Source organism: Trachypithecus francoisi, unplaced genomic scaffold (assembly GCF_009764315.1).
Source record: "Trachypithecus francoisi isolate TF-2019V2 unplaced genomic scaffold, Tfra_2.0 Lachesis_group6, whole genome shotgun sequence".
Classification (NCBI taxonomy): Eukaryota; Metazoa; Chordata; class Mammalia; order Primates; family Cercopithecidae; genus Trachypithecus; species Trachypithecus francoisi.
In genome coordinates, this window is record NW_022681471.1 from 93,790,431 (window position 1) to 93,812,980 (window position 22,550).

The window sequence follows — 22,550 nt, forward strand, 5'->3', positions numbered from 1 at the left end:
GCTAACATGGTGAAACCCCGTCTCTACTAAAAATACAAAAAGCGGGGGGGCGGAGCAAGATGGCCGAATAGGAACAGCTCCAGTCTCCAACTCCCAGCGCGAGCGACACAGAAGACCGGTGATTTCTGCATTTTCAACAGAGGTACTGGGGTCATCTCTCTAGGGAATGCCGAACAATCGGTGCTGGTCAGCTGCTGCAGCTGACCAGCGAGAGCTGAAGCAGGGCGAGGCATCGCGTGACCTGGAAGCGCAAGGGGGAAGAAATCCGTTTTCCTAGCCAGGGGAACTGAGACACACAACACTGGAAAATCGGGTAACTCCCACCCCAATACTGCGCTTTAAGGAACAGGCACACCAGGAGAATATATCCCACACCTGGCCGGGAGGGTCCCACGCCCACGGAGCCTCCCTCACTGCTAACACAGCGTATGCCGCGATCATCCGCAAGGCAGCAGTGAGGCTGGGGGAGGGGCGCCCGCCATTGCTGAGGCTTAAGTAGGTAAACAAAGCCGGTGGGAAGCTCGAACTGGGTGGAGCTCACAGCAGCTCAAGGAAGCCTGCCTGTCTCTGTAGACTCTACCTCTGCGGACAGCGCACAGCTGCAGTCCAATAGGGGAAAGAGCGGGGGCCGGTGCAGACGCGAACGACTCTGTCTGACAGCTTTGGGGAGAGCCGTGGATCTCCTAACGCGGAGGTTGAGATCTGAGAACGGACAGACTGCCTGCTCAGGTGGGTCCCTGACCCCTGAGTAGCCTAGCTGGGAGACATCCCCCAATAGGGGCAGTCTGACACCCCACACCTCACAGGGTGGAGTCACCCCTGAGAGGAAACTTCCAAAGAAAGAATCAGACAGGTACACTCGCTGTTCAGCAATATTCTATCTTCTGCAACCTCTGCTGCTGATACCCAGGCAAACAGGGTCTGGAGTGGACCTCAAGCAATCTCCAAAGACCAACAGACAGTCCTTCTGACTGTCAGACGGAAAACTATCAAACAGGAAGGACACCTATACCAAAACCCCATCAGTATGTCACCATCATCAAAGACCAGAGACAGATAAACCACAAAGATGGGGAAGAAGCAGGGCAGAAAAGCTGGAAATTCAAAAAATAAGAGCGCATCTCCCCTGCAAAGGAGCGCAGCCCATCGCCAGCAACGGATCAAAGCTGGTCAGAGAATGACTTTGACGAGATGAGAGAAGAAGGCTTCAGTCCATCAAACCTCTCAGAGCTAAAGGAGGAAACGTACCCAGCGCAAAGAAGAAAAAAATCTTGAAAAAAGAGTGGAAGAATTGACAGCTAGACTAATTAATGCAGAGAAGATCATAAACGAAATGACAGAGATGAAAACCATGACACGAGAAATACGTGACAAATGCACAAGCTTCAGTAACCGACTCGATCAACTGGAAGAAAGAGTATCAGCAATTGAGGATCAAATGAATGAAATGAAGTGAGAAGAGAAACCAAAAGAAAAAAGAAGAAAAAGAAATGAACAAAGCCTGCAAGAAGTATGGGATTATGTAAAAAGACCAAATCTACGTCTGACTGGGGTGCCTGAAAGTGAGGGGGAAAATGGAACCAAGTTGGAAAACACTCTTCAGGATATCATCCAGGAGAACTTCCCCAACCTAGTAGGGCAGGCCAACATTCAAATTCAGGAAATACAGAGAATGCCACAAAGATACTCCTCCAGAAGAGCAACTCCAAGACACATAATTGCCAGATTCACCAAAGTTGAAATGAAGGAAAAAATCTTAAGGGCAGCCAGAGAGAAAGGTCGGGTTACCCACAAAGGGAAGCCCATCAGAATAATAGCAGACCTCTCGGCAGAAACTCTACAAGCCAGAAGAGAGTGGGGGCCAATATTCAACGTTCTTAAAGAAAAGAATTTTAAACCCAGAATTTCATATCCAGCCAAACTAAGCTTCATCAGTGAAGGAGAAATAAAATCCTTTACAGATAAGCAAATGCTTAGAGATTTTGTCACCACCAGGCCTGCCTTACAAGAGACCCTGAAGGAAGCCCTAAACATGGAAAGGAACAACCGGTACCAGCCATTGCAAAAACATGCCAAAATGTAAAGACCATCGAAGCTAGGAAGAAACTGCATCAACTAACGAGCAAAATAACCAGTTAATATCATAATGACAGGATCAAGTTCACACATAACAATATTAACCTTAAATGTAAATGGACTAAATGCTCCAATTAAAAGACACAGACTGGCAAACTGGATAAAGAGTCAAGACCATCAGTCTGCTGTATTCAGGAGACCCATCTCACATGCAGAGACATACATAGGCTCCAAATAAAGGGATGGAGGAAGATCTACCAAGCAAATGGAGAAGAAAAAAAAAGCAGGGGTTGCAATCCTAGTCTCTGATAAAACAGACTTTAAACCATCAAAGATCAAAAGAGACAAAGAAGGCCATTACATCATGGTAAGGGATCAATTCAACAGGAAGAGCTAACTCTCCTAAATATCTATGCACCCAATACAGGAGCACCCAGATTCATAAAGCAAGTCCTTAGAGACCTACAAGAGACTTAGACTCCCATACAATAATAATGGGAGACTTCAACACTCCACTGTCAACATTAGACAGATCAACGAGACAGAAAGTTAACAAGGATATCCAGGAATTGAACTCATCTCTGCACCAAGCGGACCTAATAGACATCTATAGAACTCTCCACCCAAATCAACAGAATATACATTTCTCAGCACCACATCGCACTTATTCCAAAATTGACCACATAATTGGAAGTAAAGCACTCCTCAGCAAATGTACAAGAACAGAAATGATAACAAACTGTCTCTCAGACCACAGTGCAATCAAACTAGAACTCAGGACTAAGAAACTCAATCAAAACACTCAACTACATGGAAACTGAACAACCTGCTCCTGAATGACTACTGGCTACATAACGAAATGAAAGCAGAAATAAAGATGTTCTTTGAAACCAATGAGAACAAAGATACAACATACCAGAATCTCTGGGACACATTTAAAGCAGTGTGTAGACGGAAATTTATAGCACTAAATGCCCACAAGAGAAAGCAGGAAAGATCTAAAATTGACACTCTAACATCACAATTAAAAGAACTAGAGAGGCAAGAGCAAACACATTCAAAAGCTAGCAGAAGGCAAGAAATAACTAAGATCAGAGCAGAACTGAAGGAGATAGAGACACAAAAAACCCTCCAAAAATCAATGAATCCAGGAGTTGGTTTTTTGAAAAGATCAACAAAATTGACAGACCGCTAGCTAGACTAATAAAGAAGAAAAGAGAGAGGAATCAAATAGACGCAATAAAAAATGATAAAGGGGATATCACCACTGACCCCACAGAAATACAAACAACCATCAGAGAATACTATAAATGCCTCTACGCAAATCAACTAGAAAATCTAGAAGAAATGGATAATTCCTGGACACTTACACTCTCCCAAGACTAAACCAGGAAGAAGTTGAATCCCTGAATAGACCAATAGCAGGCTCTGAAATTGAGGCAACATTAATAGCCTACCCACCAAAAAAAGTCCAGGACCAGATGGATTCACAGCTGAATTCTACCAGAGGTACAAGGAGGAGCTGGTACCATTCCTTCTGAAACTATTCCAATCAATAGAAAAAGAGGGAATCCTCCCTAACTCATTTTATGAGGCCAACATCATCCTGATACCAAAGCCTGGCAGAGACACAACAAAAAAAGAGAATTTTAGACCAATATCCCTGATGAACATCGATGCAAAAATCCTCAATAAAATACTGGCAAACCGGATTCAGCGGCACATCAAAAAGCTTATCCACCATGATCAAGTGGGCTTCATCCCTGGGATGCAAGGCTGGTTCAACATTTGCAAATCAGTAAACGTAATCCAGCATATAAACAGAACCAAAGACAAGAACCACATGATTATCTCAATAGATGCAGAAAGGCTTTTGACAAAATTCAACAGCCCTTCATGCTAAAAACGCTCAATAAATTCGGTATTGATGGAACGTACCTCAAAATAATAAGAGCTATTTATGACAAACCACAGCTAATATCATACTGAATGGGCAAAAACTGGGAAAATTCCCTTGAAAACTGGCACAAGACAGGGATGCCCTCTCTCACCACTCCTATTCAACATAGTGTTGGAAGTTCTGGCTAGGGCAATCAGGCAAGAGAAAGAAATCAAGGGTATCAGTTAGGAAAAGAAGAAGTCAAATTGTCCCTGTTTGCAGATGACATGATTGTATATTTAGAAAACCCCATCGTCTCAGCCCAAAATCTCCTTAAGCTGATAAGCAACTTCAGCAAAGTCTCAGGATACAAAATTAATGTGCAAAAATCACAAGCGTTCTTATATACCAGTAACAGACAAGCAGAGAGCCAAATCAGGAATGAACTTCCATTCACAATTGCTTCAAAGAGAATAAAATACCTAGGAATCCAGCTTACAAGGGATGTAAAGGACCTCTTCAAGGAGAACTACAAACCACTGCTCAGTGAAATCAAAGAGGACACAAACAAATGGAAGAACATACCATGCTCATGGATAGGAAGAATCAATATCGTGAAAATGGCCATACTGCCCAAGGTTATTTATAGATTCAATGCCATCCCCATCAAGCTACCAATGACTTTCTTCACAGAATGGAAAAAAACGGCTTTAAAGTTCATATGGAACCAAAAAAGAGCCCGCATTGCCAAGACAATCCTAAGTCAAAAGGACAAAGCTGGAGGCGTCACGCTACCTGACTTCAAACTATACTACAAGGCTACAGTAACCAAAACAGCATGGTACTGGTACCACAACAGAGATGTAGACCAATGGAACAGAACAGAGTCCTCAGAAATAATACCACACATCTACAGCCATCTGATCTTTGACAAACCTGAGAGAAACAAGAAATGGGGAAAGGATTCCCTATTTAATAAATGGTGCTGGGAAAATTGGCTAGCCATAAGTAGAAAGCTGAAACTGGATCCTTTCCTTACCCCTTATACGAAAATTAATTCAAGATGGATTAGAGACTTAAATGTTAGACCTAATACCATAAAAACCCTAGAAGAAAATCTAGGTAGTACCATTCAGGACATAGGCATGGGCAAGGACTTCATGTCTAAAACACCAAAAGCAACGGCAGCAAAAGCCAAAATTGACAAATGGGATCTAATTAAACTAAAGAGCTTTTGCACAGCTAAAGAAACTACCATCAGAGTGAACAGACACCTACAGAATGGGAGAAAATTTTTGCAACCTACTCATCTGACAAAGGGCTAATATCCAGAATCTACAAAGAACTCAAACAAATATACAAGAAAAAAAACAAACAACCCATCAAAAAGTGGGGAAAGGATATGAACAGACATTTCTCAAAAGAAGACATCCATACAGCCAACAGACACATGAAAAATGCTCATCATCACTGGCCATCAGAGAAATGCAAATCAAAACTACAATGAGATACCATCTCACACCAGTTAGAATGGCAATCATTAAGAAGTCAGGAAACAACAGGTGCTGGAGAGGATGTGGAGAAATAGGAACACTTTTACACTGTTGGTGGGATTGTAAACTAGTTCAACCATTATGGAAAACAGTATGGCGATTCCTCAAGGATCTAGAACTAGATGTACCATATGACCCAGCCATCCCACTACTGGGTATATACCCAAAGGATTATAAATTACTCTACTACAAAGACACATGCACACGTATGTTTATTGCAGCACTATTCACAATAGCAAAGACTTGGAATCAACCCAAATGTCCATCTGTGACAGACTGGATTAAGAAATGTGGCACATATACACCATGGAATACTATGCAGCCATAAAAAAGGATGAGTTTGCGTCCTTGTAGGGACATGGATGCAGCTGGAAACCATCATTCTTAGCAAACTATCACAAGAAGAGAAAACCAAACACCGCATGTTCTCACTCATAGGTGGGAACTGAACAATGAGATCACTTGGACTCCGGGAAGGGGAACATCACACACTGGGGCCTATCATGGGAGGGGGGAGGAGGGAGGGATTGCTTTGGGGAGTTATACATGATATAAACGTCATGCACATGTACCCTAGAACTTAAAGTATAAAAAAAAAAAAAAAAAATACAAAAAGCTAGCCGGGCAAGGTGGCGGGCTACTGTAGTCCCAGCTACTCGGGAGGCTGAGGCAGGAGAGTGGCGTAAACCCGGGAGGCGGAGCTTGCAGTGAGCTGAGATCTGGCCACTGCACTCCAGCCCAGGTGACAGAGCGAGACTCCGACTCAAAAAAAAAAAAAAAGAAAAAGAAAATTGTATTATAAGGCTGAGATGGGTGGATTGCTTGAGGTCAGGAGTTTGAGGCCAGGCTGGGCAACATAATGAGACCCCATGTCTACAAAAAATAAAAAAAAAAAAATTAAAATAGCTGGGCATGGTGGCACATGCCTATAGTCCCATCTACTTGGGAGACTGAAGTGGGAGGATCACTTGAGCTCAGGAGGTGGAGGCTGCAGTGAGCCATGATCATGCCACTGCACTCTAGCCTGGGCAACATTGTGAGACCTTGTCTCAGAAAAAAGAAAATAGTATGTATTATATTAAATTTCTGATTTTAATTATTGTACTCAGTTATATAAGAGACTGTCCTTATTCTAGGAAATACACACTGAAGTATTTAGGAATCAAGGGGCATGATACCTGCAACTTACTCTAAAATGTAAAAAAACTATATATGGGGAAAATGACAAAATGAATGTGGTAAAATATAAAACAATTGAGAAATCCGGGGAAAATATAAATGAGAGTTATTTGGACTGTTCTTGCAACTTACTAGCTTGAAATTATTTCAATTTAAAAAGCAACAAGGAATTTTGAAAATGTTTGCAAGAACATGTAGGAGAATAACTGTTCTTTTGGAGCAGTATAAGATTTTTGAATTCACATATAAGACACCAAACAGGTCAGGTGCAGTGGCTCATGCCTGTAATCCCAGCACTTTGGGAGGCCGAGGTGGGCAGATCACTGGAGGCCAGGAGTTCGAGACCAGCCTGGCCAACAAGGTGAAACCCCGTCTCTACTAAAAATAGAAAAATTAGCCAGGTGTGGTGGTGCATGCCTATAATCCCAACTACTCAGGAGGTTGAGGCAGGAGAATCACTTGAACCTAGGAGGCGGAGGTTGCAGTGAGCCTAGATCACACCATTGTACTCCAGTCTAGGTGACAGAGTGAGATTCCGCCTCAAAAAATAAAAAGTAAAATAAACCAAAAAACCCACCAACCATAACTGAAAGAATGATATATTTGAGTAAAATAAAATAACACATTTATGTACAATAAAGAACTCTATATTGGAGTTAAAAGACAAACGACAATGAGAAAATATTTGCTATGCCTCGGATTAGTATCCAGATTATCTGTCTATCTATCTGTCGTCTGTCTATCTATCTATCTATCTATCTATCTAGGAAAAAAAAAAAAAAACTACAAATGACCGAAGAGAAAAATAAGCAAAGGATATGAATAGCTGAGTCACAGGAGAAAGTAACAAGCATGGGAAAACATGACCAACTGCACTAGGAATTAGGGAGAAACAAATTAAAATAACAACAGTATACCATTCACACTTATTCAGATGATTACACAAAATTATATAATTTGGTAATACCTATCGTTGAAAGGATGAACAGGGAAGGGGATGTTCTTAATTGGTTTATCTATCTGCAGATCGTCTAGCAAAATCTAGTAAAACTGAAGGCATGCACTCAGATATGTATGTAATTCCATCTTTCAGTATGTGCCCTAGATTATTGCCAAAGGAACAGGCAGAGTTGCTCACTGCAGCACTGTTGGTAACCAGTGGAAAATTGGAAACAATTTAATTGTCATCAACAGATGAGAGCAGATAGTTAAACAATTTGTGGTATAATCATACAATGCACTTAAAATTAATAAACTCTACATGTGTTAATGTGTAGAAATCTCAATAACAGAATTTTATTATTATTATTATTTTCAAGACACAATCTTGCTCTGTTGCCCAGGCTGGAGTGCAGTGGCGCAATCTCAGCTCACTGCAACCTCAGCCTCCCTGGTTCAAGCAATTCTCCTGCCTCAGCCTCCCAAGTAGCTGGGATTTACAGGCACGTGCCACCACATCCAGCTAATTTTTGTATTTTTAGTAGAAATGGGGTTTCACTATGTTGGCCAGGCTGGTCTCGAACTCCTGACCTCTTGGTCCGCCTGCCTGGGCCTCCCAAAGTGCTGGGATTACAGGCATGAGCCACCGCACTCAGCCTCAATAACAGAATCTTAGGCAAAAAAAAGCAACTAGCAGAAATTTAGAGTGTAAAATTTATAAACACAGAAACAATAATGGATATTGTTGATGAATATAAAAGGAGATACAGTCCCTGCCCTGGAGGAATTTGGGGGCATTTAAAGAAATGTCAAGTAAACAGGTGATTACAATGTAGTAGGATGAAAGCCACGATCAGAATAGACACCAAATACAGATGGAGGTGGCAGGAAGAAGGTGAAAGAATATACCGAAGAAATGACAATACCTTCCATGCCCCACTCCCACGCTGAATCAAGTCCTGAAAGACAAGAAGGGATTACTTAGGTGAAAGATAGGAAAGAAGGGTATTTCTAGGCAATAGTGTTATTTGCAAAAGCCCCGAGAGGAGAAACCGCAGAGCCTGATTTGGAAACTGCCAGTGGTTTCTCAGAGCTGGAGTCGATGGAGGAGGGGACAAAGAAAGGGATGGAGGGCATTGGTAGGTGCTCCCTGACAAAGGGTCATCAGACCAGGCTATAAGGAGTTTCACCGCCTTCTGAAGGCGGCGGGAAGGCTAGATTATTGAAGCAGAAGAGTAACAGTTGCATCATGAATTATAAAAACGACGGCTCTGGAGGCAAGATCAGTTAGTTTTTTTGTGTGTTTGTTTTTCTTTTTAAAGAAGAAAACCAGACAAGAAAAAATGGGATCGCAGCTGGAATAGACGAGGTGGTGACTGAGAGAGAGTATCGAGTCCAACCTTTAGGGCTTCAGGGAGGGATTAGAGGTAGGTGTCGGGAGAGGAGGTTCCTGGCTATCTTGGGGTGTACGATGGAGTGACAGGGCTTGCGTTTTGTGACACCTGACTCTGCCCCTGGCCACCCCTGATTGGACTTTACAAACGTTTAGTTCAAATACAAAAATGGGCCGGACACGGTGGCTCATACCTGTAATCCCAGCACTTTGGGAGGCACAGGCAGGAGGGCTGCTTGAGCCCAGGAGTTCGAGATCGGCCTGGGCAACCTAGTGAGACCTTGTCTCAAAACAAAAACAAACAAACAAACAACAAATATAAAAAAATCCAGAGGAAAGACTGAAGGCGGTGGTTACCATTACAACGCGTTGTCGTGTGGCTTTAGAGTCATCTTGAACGTTTTAATTACAAAATAAAAGCTGAAGTCTATGCAACATAGGAAAACATCGACTTGTGTAACATCTCAGTGAGCACACGGGCGTCATATTATTTTCTGTACTTTGCTGTGTGTTTGAACCACATAGCAAAAAACTGTTGGCGACAAGAATTGGGAAAGCAAAGTACAAGAAAGGCTTTGAGTTCTATAAAGGGGTTAAACCAGAAAGCGGCGGGGGCAGGGAACAGTCAATCTTTGTGTGTGCACACTGCTTGTGCAGACAGGAGACTCCTCAGGAGACCAGGACCTGAGTGTGTGCGGGGATGAAGCGGGACGACGGGAACTGGGGCAGGGGAGGAGGGGCGCGCCGCGGAGGTGCCCCCCGCCCCCCCACAATCCTTCTCCCTACCCCACCCCCGCCCCTCCTCCCTCAGTGACGCGGCTTCCAGTCTCCAGGTAACGTGGGGGCCAAACAACCCGGCCAGGAGGCGGCGCTGCCTACCGGGCCCTCTCTTCTGGGACCCTCGATTTTCGGACGCTGAGCGCCATGGCCCTGCCTCTGCTGCCCGGCAACAGCTTCAACCGCAACGTGAGTAGGAAGGGCGTCCGATGTCACAGCTCCCGGCTGGAGTCTGGGGTCCAGGCAGGGTCGTGGCGTGGCCATCTCCGCGGACTCTCCTGGAGGCCGGATGCTGCTGCCCTGGGTTGGTGGCAACTTGGACCAAACTAATAGGCCCCTTCTCCCATCTCTCCAACTGCATCTGAATGTTTTTCCTAATTTAGAAACATATATATAGACCCCTTATAGGTGACAGGACCCTCAAAGGTAACGAATAATAGTGACGATAACCATTGCGGGTTTAATGTGTGCCAGGCGCTGTGCTTTAATCATCTTATGCAGCATCCAGTGTCCCAACAGCCCTTTGAATTAGGTAGTTTTTATTCCCAGTAACTATTGAGGAAACTGAGGCACGGAGCTACACAGTCTCAGTGGTGAAGCTGGGTTTCTTTCAAGCAACCTTGTCTCCACAGCCCAGAAGCCTAATCATTATCCCCCGTATCCTGTGTGAAAAAAGATACCGTTTCAATTATCAAATCGAAGAAATCTGGCACTTATCAAGAGGGGTAGGTGGCAGATAAGAGTGGCAGCCTGTAAAGTTTACTCCCAACTTTATAGAGACAGGCACCCAACTTGGAGGGATTTTTTTTTCCCCTCTATTTATAATTGGGAGGTTGGGAGGGGTTCATTTCTTCTTCTTCTTTTTTTTTGTTTTTTTGAGACGGAGTCTCACTCTGTCGCCCAGGCTGGAGTGCAGTGGCCCGATCTCGGCTCACTGCAACCTCCACCTCCCAGGTTCAAGCGATTCTCCTGCCTCAGCCTCCAGAGTAGCTGGGATTACAGGCGCCCAGCACCACACCCGGCTAATTTTTGTGTTTTTAGTAAAGATGGGGTTTTACCATGTTAGCCAGGCTGGCCTCAAACTCCTGACCTCAAGTGATCTGCCTGCCTCGGCCTCCCAAAGTGCTGGGATTACAGGCTGAGCCACCGCGCCTGTCCTAGAGGGGTTCATTTCAAAAGAACATGAACATATAGAACAAAGCAGCACAACACAAAAAACCCTGAGCATGAAAGAACTTTTGACAATAAATAGCACCTCATTTAAAGGACAGCAGGAAAATGATTCAGGCTTTTGTTTATACTGGTTACTACTCTTCACTTGGGTCAGCCATCTGTGTCTGCAGGAAAAGCTAATTCCCAATTAGATGGGAGGGTATTAGATGGAGCCCCTCAAAGCAATTGTGTAAACCTTTGATAACTTTAGAAAGCAGGCAGCAGATTGAAGTACTTGACTTTATAGTTTCCAAACAGTGTCTGTATCTAAGTTGTTGGCCCTAAAGTACCAGTTTTCTTTGTAGCTTCAGGTCATTGAATTCTGACCCCCACACGTCTGGTCAGTCCAACTTTGAACACTGATTTGTGCATTTCTTGGTTGATGGGTAGAGGCTGGCCTTCCAGCATAGCATTGTCCTTTGGTAAGTTTAAGCCAGACATGCAAATAAGAAAGGTCCCTGAGAGACGGGACGTGAAAACAGATTCCAGAAGTAAAGAAGCATGCTGTGTAAAAGTAATTTTAATAAAAAATGAAAGTAAAGTCTACAGCTTTTTGCCCAGCAACACTCTGATTACCAATGCCTGCCTCCTGCAGAAGTATCATAGCTCTCACGTGCAGTGATTAAGGATGGGAAGGAAAAACAGTGGATGGATGAGATATTTATAAATCTGCAAGGTTCTGAGTGTATTTTTGCTTTTTAAAAAACTTTTAAGATCATGAAGTACAACACATATACAGAAAGATGCACAATGGATGATCACAAAATGAACATCAAGAAATTAAATATGGGGGCTGGGCACGGTGGCTCACGCCTGTAATCCCAGCACTTTGGGAGGCAGAGGTGGGAGGATCCCTTGAGCCCAGGAGTTGGGGACCAGCCTGGGCAATATAGTAAGAACTCGTCTCTACAAAAAATTGAAAACATTAGCCAAGCATGGTGGCACATGCCTGTAGTCCCAGCTACTCAGGAGGCTGAGGCAGGAGAATCACTTGAGCCTGGGAGGTCGAGGCTGCAGTGAGCTATGATTGCATCACTGCACTCCAACCTGGGCAACAGAGCCAGACCCTGTCTCAAAAATAAATAAATAAATAAATAAAATAAAATATTACCTGTTCTCCAAAAATACCACCCTTGACTGGGGCTGCTAGATTTAGCAAATAAAAATACACATCTTAAATATCGCATGGAACCTGTTTATGGGAAAGGATTATTGTTTACCAAATTTAACTGAGCATCTTGTATTTTATGTAACAACTCTACCTATGAACCTTTCTGTTCAGTACCCCTTCCCTGCTCTCCAAATGTAACCACTGTTCTGGCTCCTATCACTATAATTAGGTTTTGCTTGCCTTTGAAACTTTTATCAATGGAAATGTTTGGTGTTTATTCTTTTGTGACTGGCTTTTTTAGCTCAACAGTATGTTCGTTAGATTTGTCCATGTGGCTGTCTGTAGAGGTAGTTTGTACATTTTTATTACTCTGTAGTATTGCATTGTATGATTTTCACATCATTTATATATACATTTTACTCTTGATAAATATTTGGCTTGTTTGGGGTTAAGAATAGTTTTACCGTGACTATTTTTGTTCGTATCTTTTGGTAGGATTGCTAGATCATGCAGTATTCATATGTTCAGCTTTAGTGGATGCTGTCAAAGTGATTATACTACTTAAATTCCCACCAGCATTTTATGTTCCTGTTGCTCCACATTCTAACACTTGGTATTGTTAGTCTTTTAAAATTTAGATATTTTGGTTGGTGGGTATAGCAACTGTTTGTAGTTACAATCTGTACTTCCTGATTCCTAATGAAATTGAGCATGTTTTACACATTTATTGGTCATTTGCATGACCATTTATTGGTCACTACCTTTTTTTTTTTTTAGACAGAGTGTTGCTCTGTTGCCCAGGCTGGAGTGCAATGGCGCAATCTTGGCTCACTGCAACCTCTGCCTCCCAGCTTCAAGCGATTCTCCTGCCTCGGCCTCCCGAGTAGCTGGGATTACAGGCATGCGCCATCACGCCTGGCTAATTTTTTTTTTTTTTTAATTTTTTAGTAGAGACGCGGTTTCACCATGTTGGCCAGGCTGGTCTTGAACTTCTGACCTCAGGCAATCCGCCTGCCTCGGCCTCCCAAAGTGCTGGGATTACAGGCGTGAGCCACGGTGACTGGCTTTATTTGTATGACCATTTGTTGGTCACTACTTTTTTGTGTAGCACCTACTTATCTCTTGTCTAATTTTTACTGGGTTGTTTGCCTATTTCTTAGTGATTTGTAGAACTTATATATAAATTTTGGATATTTTCTTGTCTGTGGTTGGCCTTTTCCCTCTCTTAATGATGTTTTCGATGAATAATTTTTGGAAAAGATCACTCTTTCTCCACGTCTCTGCAGAGCCACTTTGCCAAAAATCAAACATCCATCTACGTGTGGGTCTAATTCTAGACTCATGAGTATTTAAAACATTTATTTACTTTGTGCCTGAGAACAGTGGGAGTGCATGTGTGTATGTGCATGTGTAATAGAGAATGACAGTACCTTGGACTGTCTGTCATTCAACAAATCAGTATCTATTATTTATTGAGTATCCTAGTATGTGCCAAAATTAGGTGACTGCATTTAAAAAATTGTTACACTAGCCTTGGTACTAAATGTACTATGTGTTCCCACAAATTAATATTTTAAAAACTTGTACTTAGTTAAAAGATTGAATGTTCTCTGGCATAGAATGGTCAGAAAGTCAGTAAAGCCATATCTTGCCTTTTAATCCCCCCCACCCCCGCTTGCTGAATTAAATTACCAAGTGAAAAACCTTGGCCTCCTGTAGATAGCATAATTACTTGGCTGTTTGGATTTAAAATTATAACACAGCTAACTTTTATTGCTTTTCCATATAAATTGAAAAGGAACTTATGTGCCCCTTACTTAGCTGCCAGTGGTCAATTATAAGCAATAGATTGATTTCTATCCATGGTTAGATGATATGCAACCTATATTTCTCTCTCTGAAATATAAGAAGTATTGTGCCTTCTAAAATATGAACATTTGTACCTTTGATGACATTAGAATTATTTTGATATAAGTTGAAAACCTTAGGGAAATATCACAACTAAATTCCAGAGACACTGTATCTTTTTTCCAACAATTTCCATGCTGAACTTGTATAGAGCAAGAGAATCTTGGGCATATTATTAAAATTGAAAACATTAAAATTAAAAGGGACATTTCCAGTCAAAGCCAAAAATCCTTTCTACAGTATTTTGGACAGATGGTTGTGTGGCCCAGCCTGATCCTGAGTGTCTCTAATGAATGATGAGGAGTTCACTTGTTCACTCTTTCTGCTTTTTTTTTTTTTTTTTTGAGGCGGAGTCTCGCTCTGTCGCCCAGACTGGAGTGCAGTGGCCAGATCTCAGCTCACTGCAAGCTCCGCCTCCCGGGTTTACGCCATTCTCCTGCCTCAGCCTCCCGAGTAGCTGGGACTACAGGCGCCCGCCACCTCGCCCGGCTAGTTTTTGTATTTTTAGTAGAGACGGGATTTCACCATGTTAGCCAGGATGGTCTCGATCTCCTGACCTCGTGATCCGCCCGTCTCGGCCTCCCAAAGTGCTGGGATTACAGGCTTGAGCCACCGCACCCGGCCTTTTTTTTTTTTGAGACGGAGTCTCGCTCTGTTGCCCAGGCTGGAGTGCAATGGCGCCATCTCGGCTCACTGCAACCTCTGCCTCCCAGGTTCAAGCAATTCTCCTGCCTCAGCCTCCTGAGTAGCTGGGATTACAGGCATGTGCCACCACGCCTAGCTAATTTTTGTATTTTTAGTAGAGTTGGGGTTTTACCACGTTGATCAGGCTGGTCTCGAACTCCTGACTTCAGGTGATCCACCCGCCTCAGCCTCCCAAAGTGCTGGGATTACAGGCATGAACCACTGTGCCAGGCCTCTCTTTCTGCTTTTAATGAAGCTACCTTGACACCATCTTGGGAGGATTTGCTGTTAATAGCCCATCATCTAATTTGTAGTGAAGCACAGTCCTCCTTAAGAAGAAAGAAAACATTTGAATTCACAGCAATAAAAAAAAAAAAAAAAAGAATGTAATGAATCATGACCAGCATTTGTTTTTTGTTTTTTGTTTTTTTTGAAAAGGAAAAAAGAAAAAGAAGAGAGTGGGATAGAATAAAGAATTAGAGTGTGTTATGCTTGACAAGAGTTAAGTGTTTCATGGACTTTTTTGTCTTTCCTGTGTGTGCTTGTGTATGTATGTGAACTGGCCTGCACTGAAATATGCCTGTTACTGTGGTTGTGCAATCAGTGTTTGAAAAACATTCTCATTTGAGCCACCTCCATCATTTTTTTTTTTTTTTTTTTTTTTTTATTGCGATAGGGTCTTGCGCTTTCTCCCAGGCTGGGGTGCAGTGGCAAGAGCACAGCTCACAGTTCACTGCACGCAAGCTCAACCTCCCGGGTTCAAGACATCTTCCCACCTTTGTTGCCACAGTAGCTGAGACTACAGGCATGCACCACCATACCCAGCTAATTTTTAAAATTATTATTGGTAGAGATGTGGTCTTACTCTATTGTCCAGACTGGGCAATTCTGATTTAACTTTAGATCTTCAGCTTCTTTCAAGGTCAGATCTCATCTCTCACCCTTCAAAGAGCCTTGTCAGCCTTTCTCAATATATTTTTTAAAATGCTTTGAGGTAAATTTCATGTAACATGAAATTAACCACTAACTATTTAAAATTATACAATTCAGTGGTACTTAGTACATTCACACTGTTGTGCAACAACTAACACCTCTAACTAGTTTCAAAACATTTCATCACCTCAAATCTCAATCTTTTTACGCTGGAGGAGTCTTTGAAATGATTTTCTGGTCTTAGAGAACTCCTGCATAAAACCTATATCTATAGTCCGTGGTACATTAGCACAATCTGTGATAATAAATATATAATTATATAACAAGATGTTCAACATTATAGCTATTAGGGAAATAAAAATAAAAATCAAGATGAGATATCACTATATACCTATTAAAATGGCTAAAATCCAAAACACAATACCAGTTGCTCACATGGATTTGGAATAACAGGAATTCTCACTCATTACTGGTGGGAATGCAAACTGGTAATTTCTCATAAAGTTAAACACCTGCCATATGGCCAGTTCCAAATTTATGTGAAATAAATAAATTCCTGTAAATAATTCTGGGTTAAACTTGAAATAAGCACACATCAATTTCATTTTCAACTGGAATGAAAATATTGTAGCTATAACAATCCAATAATTGTCTTTTTTAAGTAAAAAATGGTAGTTTTCTGTGAATCTCTTGATTTCAGCCAACTTGTTTACCTTCTCTTTCCCTTTCTCACAAAGGGTATCAACCTTAAAGCAAGTGGGAATGTAATAGAGGAAACTTCAGGTTGTTTTATGGTAAAGTTTCCTACTTGATTTATTTTTCCTTTTTACCTTACCCAGGTAGGCCTAAAAGTTCTCTATAGTTTCTATTATAGAGGGTGCTATTGAGGAATGATATATGGTATATGGTATGGATAAGAGTGGTTTTCTTCCCTATTAAAAACTGAAAAGGACTTTTCACCAGCTTTTTTGAGGAAAAAAATACCCCCAAAACAGGTAAACTTAGTTTACCTTTCTTTCCTTTTCATACATTCAAAAAACTTTTCAGTCAGCATAATGTAAACATGTTAAATAATTCAAGATTATTTCTGTTTATATCTAAGATGGAATTTACTTTTTCAAAAAGTAGGCTAAGATGATTTAATTTAAATAAAGGTTGTAAACTCATTGTAATTAATGCTGTTTTCAACATGAAAATGTATTGACAGTGTTACATAATAAAGCTACTAAAACCATATGACAAAGCATTATGAGTAAAAATATAACCTAAGATACAATTTTATACAAGACTTAAAAATTAAGTTCTTTTACTGATTGACATGATTGGGCTTAAATATAGGCAGTTACAAAACTATAATCTTGATTTCTTTTTTTTTTTTTTCTTTGTTTTTTTTGAGACGGAGTCTCGCTCTGTCGCCCGGGCTGGAGTGCAGTGGCCAGATCTCAGCTCATTGCAAGCTCCGCCTCCCGGGTTCACGCCATTCTCCTGCCTCAGCCTCCTGAGTAGCTGGGACTACAGGCGCCCGCCACCTCGCCCGGCTAGTTTTTTGTATTTTTTAGTAGAGACGGGGTTTCACCATGTTAGCCAGGATAGTCTCGATCTCCTGACCTCGTGATCCGCCCGTCTCGGCCTCCCAAAGTGCTGGGATTACAGGCTTGAGCCACCGCGCCTGGCCGTGATTTCTTTATAGACCTGTATGTACATAAGAGTCTTATTTTTTAAAAGCTAAAAATAAATAATAAAATTTACCTCTCCACTCTGAAATCTGTGTTCATATTTTACCACATGAATAATTCCGGGTCAAACCTGAAATAAGCACACATCAATTTCATTTTCAGCGGGAATGAGAAGATTTCTGGCCTTCTTTTCGATACTTGTTAAACAAGGAAAGCTTTGCTTGCTTGTATAAGAAGTTGAAAATTATAGCAAAGTGGTCATTGCTTTCCTGTGAATGGCAAGATGCTTCCTTTTATGTAAATTTTGAACTGGCCATATGGTAGGTGTGTGTTTATCTTTATAAGAAATTACCATTTTGCATTCCCAGCAGCAATGATTGAGAATTTCTGTTATTCCAAATCCTTGTAAGCAACTGGTATTGCCAATGTTTTGGATTTTAGCCATTTTCATAGGTGTATAGTGGTATCTTCTTTTTTTTGAGACTGAGTCTCACCTGTCATCCAGGCTAGAGTTTAGTGGTGCGATCTTGGCTCACTGCAACCCTCTGCCTCCCAGTTCAAGCTATTCTTCTGCCTCAGCCTCCTGAGTAGCTGGGATTACAGGCGTGTGCCACCACGCCTGGCTAATTTTTGTATTTTTGGTAGAGACAGGGTTTCACCATTTGGCCAGGCTGGTCTTGAACTCCTGACCTCAGGTGATCCATCTGCCTTGGCCTCCCAAAGTGCTGGGATTACAGGCCTGAGCCATCACACCTGGCCTGATATCTCCTCTTGATTTTAATTTTTATTTCCCTAATGGCTATGATGTTGAACATCTTTTTATGTGCCTATTTCCCATCCGTATATCCCCTTTGGTGAAATGTCTGTTCGTGTCTTCTACTCGTTTTTAATTGGGGTGTTTCCTTACTGATGAGTTTTGAAAGTCATTTTTAATATATTCTGGATACAAGTTAAATGCAAGTCTATTATTGAATATATAGACTGTAAATATTTTGTTCCAGTCTATGGCTTGAATTTTCATTCTCTTAAAGCAAAGTTAAAAAATATGTACATATATTTAGGGATAAAACATAACATGAGTTCAAAAACTATTGTTTCCAATGCAGATCAAGGATTATAGCGATTTTATTTAACTTCTTTGATTTTATATATTTACATGTAATATTGCTCCATAAGTACATTAGCTGAATTACTTATCCTAACATAAATAAAAATAAACAATCACATAATAATTTTTAATTAATAATACCATTATTAACAATTTAAATTTTGAAAATAGTTTAAGATTTCTTTATAGCTATTTCTGTTGTGAGGGTATATCCCACCAGGAACGTATTGTCAAATTACTGGGTTTTAGTTTCATTTAAATCATTGCTGTTAGTATGGTTAAGTTACCAACTCAGTATCCAGTTAGGTTCATTTGTTTCATTGTGCTTTTGATTCTGAACTTTAAAAAAAGCATTTCCCCTCCCTCTCCTTCCTGCTTGTCTTGAACATGGTTACATGTAGTTATGATTTGCCTCAAAGTCAAATTTGCAAAGTAAGTTACTTTCAGAGAGCTCTAGCTTTTATTTCTGTCTCTTCAATCTTATTCTCTCCCTCTCTCCATAATAACTTTTAAAAAAAAACAAAAACCTTTATTTAGTTTGGGGTTATCCTCTTTCTCCTCTTCTTTTTTTTTTTAATTTTTAAAACAGCAAATTGTTAAATATATTCACATGTTCCCCTTTTATTCAATACATGGTAACATAATCTACACAGTCTCTTGAACCTTCTTTTTTTCTTTTTTTCTTTTTTTTTTTTTTTTTTTATTTATACACGTATTTTAATGTGAAAACTATCAGGTACTATAGATAGAATTGTACCCCCTATGCCAAAAACATTTTTTAAAAAAAACACAATCTCTATTCTCAAAAACATATTATCAGCTAGGTATGAAAATGATGTATGTGATGTTCACAAAGATATGAATAAGGATTTTTGTGGTTGTACTATCTAAAATAATTAAAAACCGGAACATAACCTTAATGTTCATCAATAAGTAAATGCATAAATAGAATCTGATAACATATAAAAACAAAATGAATTTTAAAAATGGACAGATAAGCAAATGCTTAGAGATTTTGTCACCACCAGGCCTGCCTTACAAGAGACCCTGAAGGAAGCCCTTTGGAACCTTCTTTTTTTCATTTTAACAGTATATCTTGGCGATCACTTGGTAGTGGTATATAGGGCTCTTCCTCATTTCCTTTTACAGTTACATAGTACTTCATTGTGTAGACTTACAAGTTTATTCAACCCATCCCCTTTTGGTGTACAGTTACATTATTTCCAGTTGTTTGTTATTATCCAATAATGTCGCAATAAATCGCCAAACTGTGCTTCAACAGACACTATCAAAAAAGTGAAAAAGCAGCTGACAGTGTGGGAGGAAATATTTATAAAGCATATTATCTGATAAGGGACTAGATTCAGAATATGTAAAGAACTCTCAAAACTCAATAATAAAAAGACAAATAGGCAAGGTGTGGTGGCTCACCCCTGTAATCCCAGCACTTTGGGAGGCTGAGGTGGGTGGATTACCTGAGGTCAGGAGTTCGACACCAGCCCGACCAATATGGAGAAACCCCATCTCTACTAAAAATACAAAATTGGCTGGGTGTGGTGGTGCATGCCTGTAATCCCAGCTACTCAGGAGGCTGGGGCAGGAGAATCACTTGAACCTGGGAGGTGGAGGTTGCAGTGAGCCGAGATCGTGCCACTGTACTCTAGCCTGGGCAACAAGAGTGCAACTTCATCTAAAAAAAAAAACAATAATAATCCAGTTTTGGTGGTGTGGAATTGCTGGGCAGACAAAACAGTTGATGTCTACTATGCCAGATCACAGGATGGTTTTGATATAATGAATTATGTTACTTTGTTCCCAGTACCTATTAAAATATCCTTGAAATTACATTATTTCAGATTGGGCCGCTTATTGAAGCTGCCATCCATACTTTGGAAATAACATATTCCATTACTATTCCTAAATGTTCATTTGAAGTTCAGAAATTAGAGTCTCTTTGCCTATGTAGGATTCAAACACCTAATTTTGGTCACTTTGCATTCTGTACTGAACTTCATAGCTCTGTCACCTAGGGTACATTTGACTATAAGTGACAGAATACCTGACTAACAGTGATTTAAGCCAAAATTAATTTTCTCATATCATAAGAAGTTTAGAGGTGTAGCATTTTCAGATTTAGGCAGTGACTGATGAATGTCATAAAGAACTCAGGCTCTTTTTATCTCTGCATTCTGCCATCTTCAGGATACTGGCTTTTCTTTCTTAGGCTTGTGACCTCATAGTTGCAAAATAGTTGCCTCAGTTCCAGTCATCATAACTACATGTAACTATGTTCAAGACAAGCAGGAAGGAGAGGGAGGGGAAACAGCTCTTCTTATATGAGAAAATAAAATGTTTTCCAGGAGCCTCCCAATAGATTCCCTCCTTCCATCGTATTTGTTAAAATTGATGCACATGGCCATCCTTTGCTACAAGGAGTGCTGGGAAATTATCTGGATTTTTTTCACTATCTACTTTTGGAGGTGGGAAAGGGAAAAGAGAGTTCAATAGTAGCTGTAATAATGGCCAACAAACTTTGTATGCCACACCAGCCACACACAATACCTGTGAGTCTGGTATTGTCAGACTTAGTAGTATCCCTTTCATTACAATTTCTTTGTGTTTTTAAATTATACAAGTAACACATGAGTATATCATCATTGCAAAGGATTCCAATAATACTGTTCTTTCTAAACTGTCTTCTTTTCCATAATGGAAAATAAGCCTAATACTCTGGTTAATCCAGCATGTTCACTCTCTGTCCTTTGGGTATACTTTGGACTTTTCCACTCAATTATTAGTTTGTTTGTCCCCTTGCCTGATAGCAGCATCCTCATGTCTCTTCCTCTTCCCATCTAGATCCTGACCTTCCCTCAAAACTTGGCTCTAATCCCCCTTCCTCATTAAAGCCTTCCCCAATCTTCTCAGCAGGAACCATCTGTCTACATAATCTTGCATGCTCATATTGCCCATTTACCACCTTATTTCCTGTGTTGTGTTTTGTGTTCTTTATGTGTGATCGTGGCAGTCCTCAGCTGACTAAGAAACTGATTGGTGGCTCTTTGGGTCATGTTCTCAGTGCCTTCCTTATACAAACCGGGTCCTTAATAGGTGATTGTCCATTGATGCCTCTACCTGCAGCAATCATGGTTAAAACATGGACGGGAATAAACACAGCTTGGGGGAATCCTCTCTGGAATTAGTTTCCTGCTTATGTCTTCCGCTGCTGCTGTAGAACAAAATAGTTCTTATTTTAGCAATAGTGAATATAAAGGAGAAAGAAAGTCATTTGTTTTTGTGGCTTAAATAGGAGATAAGCCTCTCAGGATACATGGTTTATACACAGCAGCCAGGGCAATATGAAGATGTACCTATCTAAATTGTGACTCCAAGCCTCTCTGTGGCCTCTTGTGCCATGCTGAGGGATATTTTTCTCTCTCTTATTGGCATCCAGTTTGGGTTTTCCTGGAAGCAGCAGGTTTGTCTGTGCATATTCATCAGTCAGGACTCCTAAGGAGACCATTCTCCCCACAGTAGGATTCCAGCTGTGCTAATGGTACAGATATAAAGGGATTTCTTAGGCCATTTCCTGGGGGAGTTTATTCTGTTTTTACAGTTGCAGAAAGGGCAGAGCCAACTTCTTCCAGAGGGGGGGATTCCCTAAAGCAAAGGGTATTGAGGGGTGGGCATTTTTATTTCCCCATTACCCAGGCCCCTGGGTGCTCAAATTCTACCTGGCAACTCCAGTGTGGCAAAGTGATCAGCTTGACCAGCTGAAGGCTGAACAAATTATTTGCTTTCCTAATGGTATGTTTGACATCCCAAAGGAGGGAATGGTCAAAACCGCTAGATCTTTTTCGGGGTGTGGGGTCGAGGGGAGTTTAGGTCAATTGCATGATTAACTGTAATTTAGACTACCTTTTCTTCTTCACATGAATTTGGTAATTGAAACATACTGTTCTGTCAGATTCAAGCAGAGATGTTTGTTCAATCAGTTACAGGACTATTTCCATATCATTTCGGTTAGAGTTTAGTCATTTGTTGCTCAACTATGTTCAGACCTAAACTTTATAAAAGACACGTGAGTAGAGCCTCTCCTAGTGACCAAGGAAAGTGGACCTTCTC

General features: G+C 41.0%; 1 protein-coding gene across 1 annotated transcript in view; it reads left to right on the plus strand.

The window, feature by feature from the left end:
* The first annotated feature begins 9,862 nt into the window (after positions 1-9,862).
* The window catches only part of EFHC2 (EF-hand domain containing 2), a 209,759-nt gene continuing 197,071 nt past the window's right edge, over positions 9,863-22,550 (plus strand). Inside the window, 1 exon segment of the mRNA XM_033201359.1 lies at positions 9,863-9,985. Within this exon segment, the coding sequence (XP_033057250.1) occupies positions 9,944-9,985 (42 nt within the window). The 5' untranslated portion in view covers positions 9,863-9,943.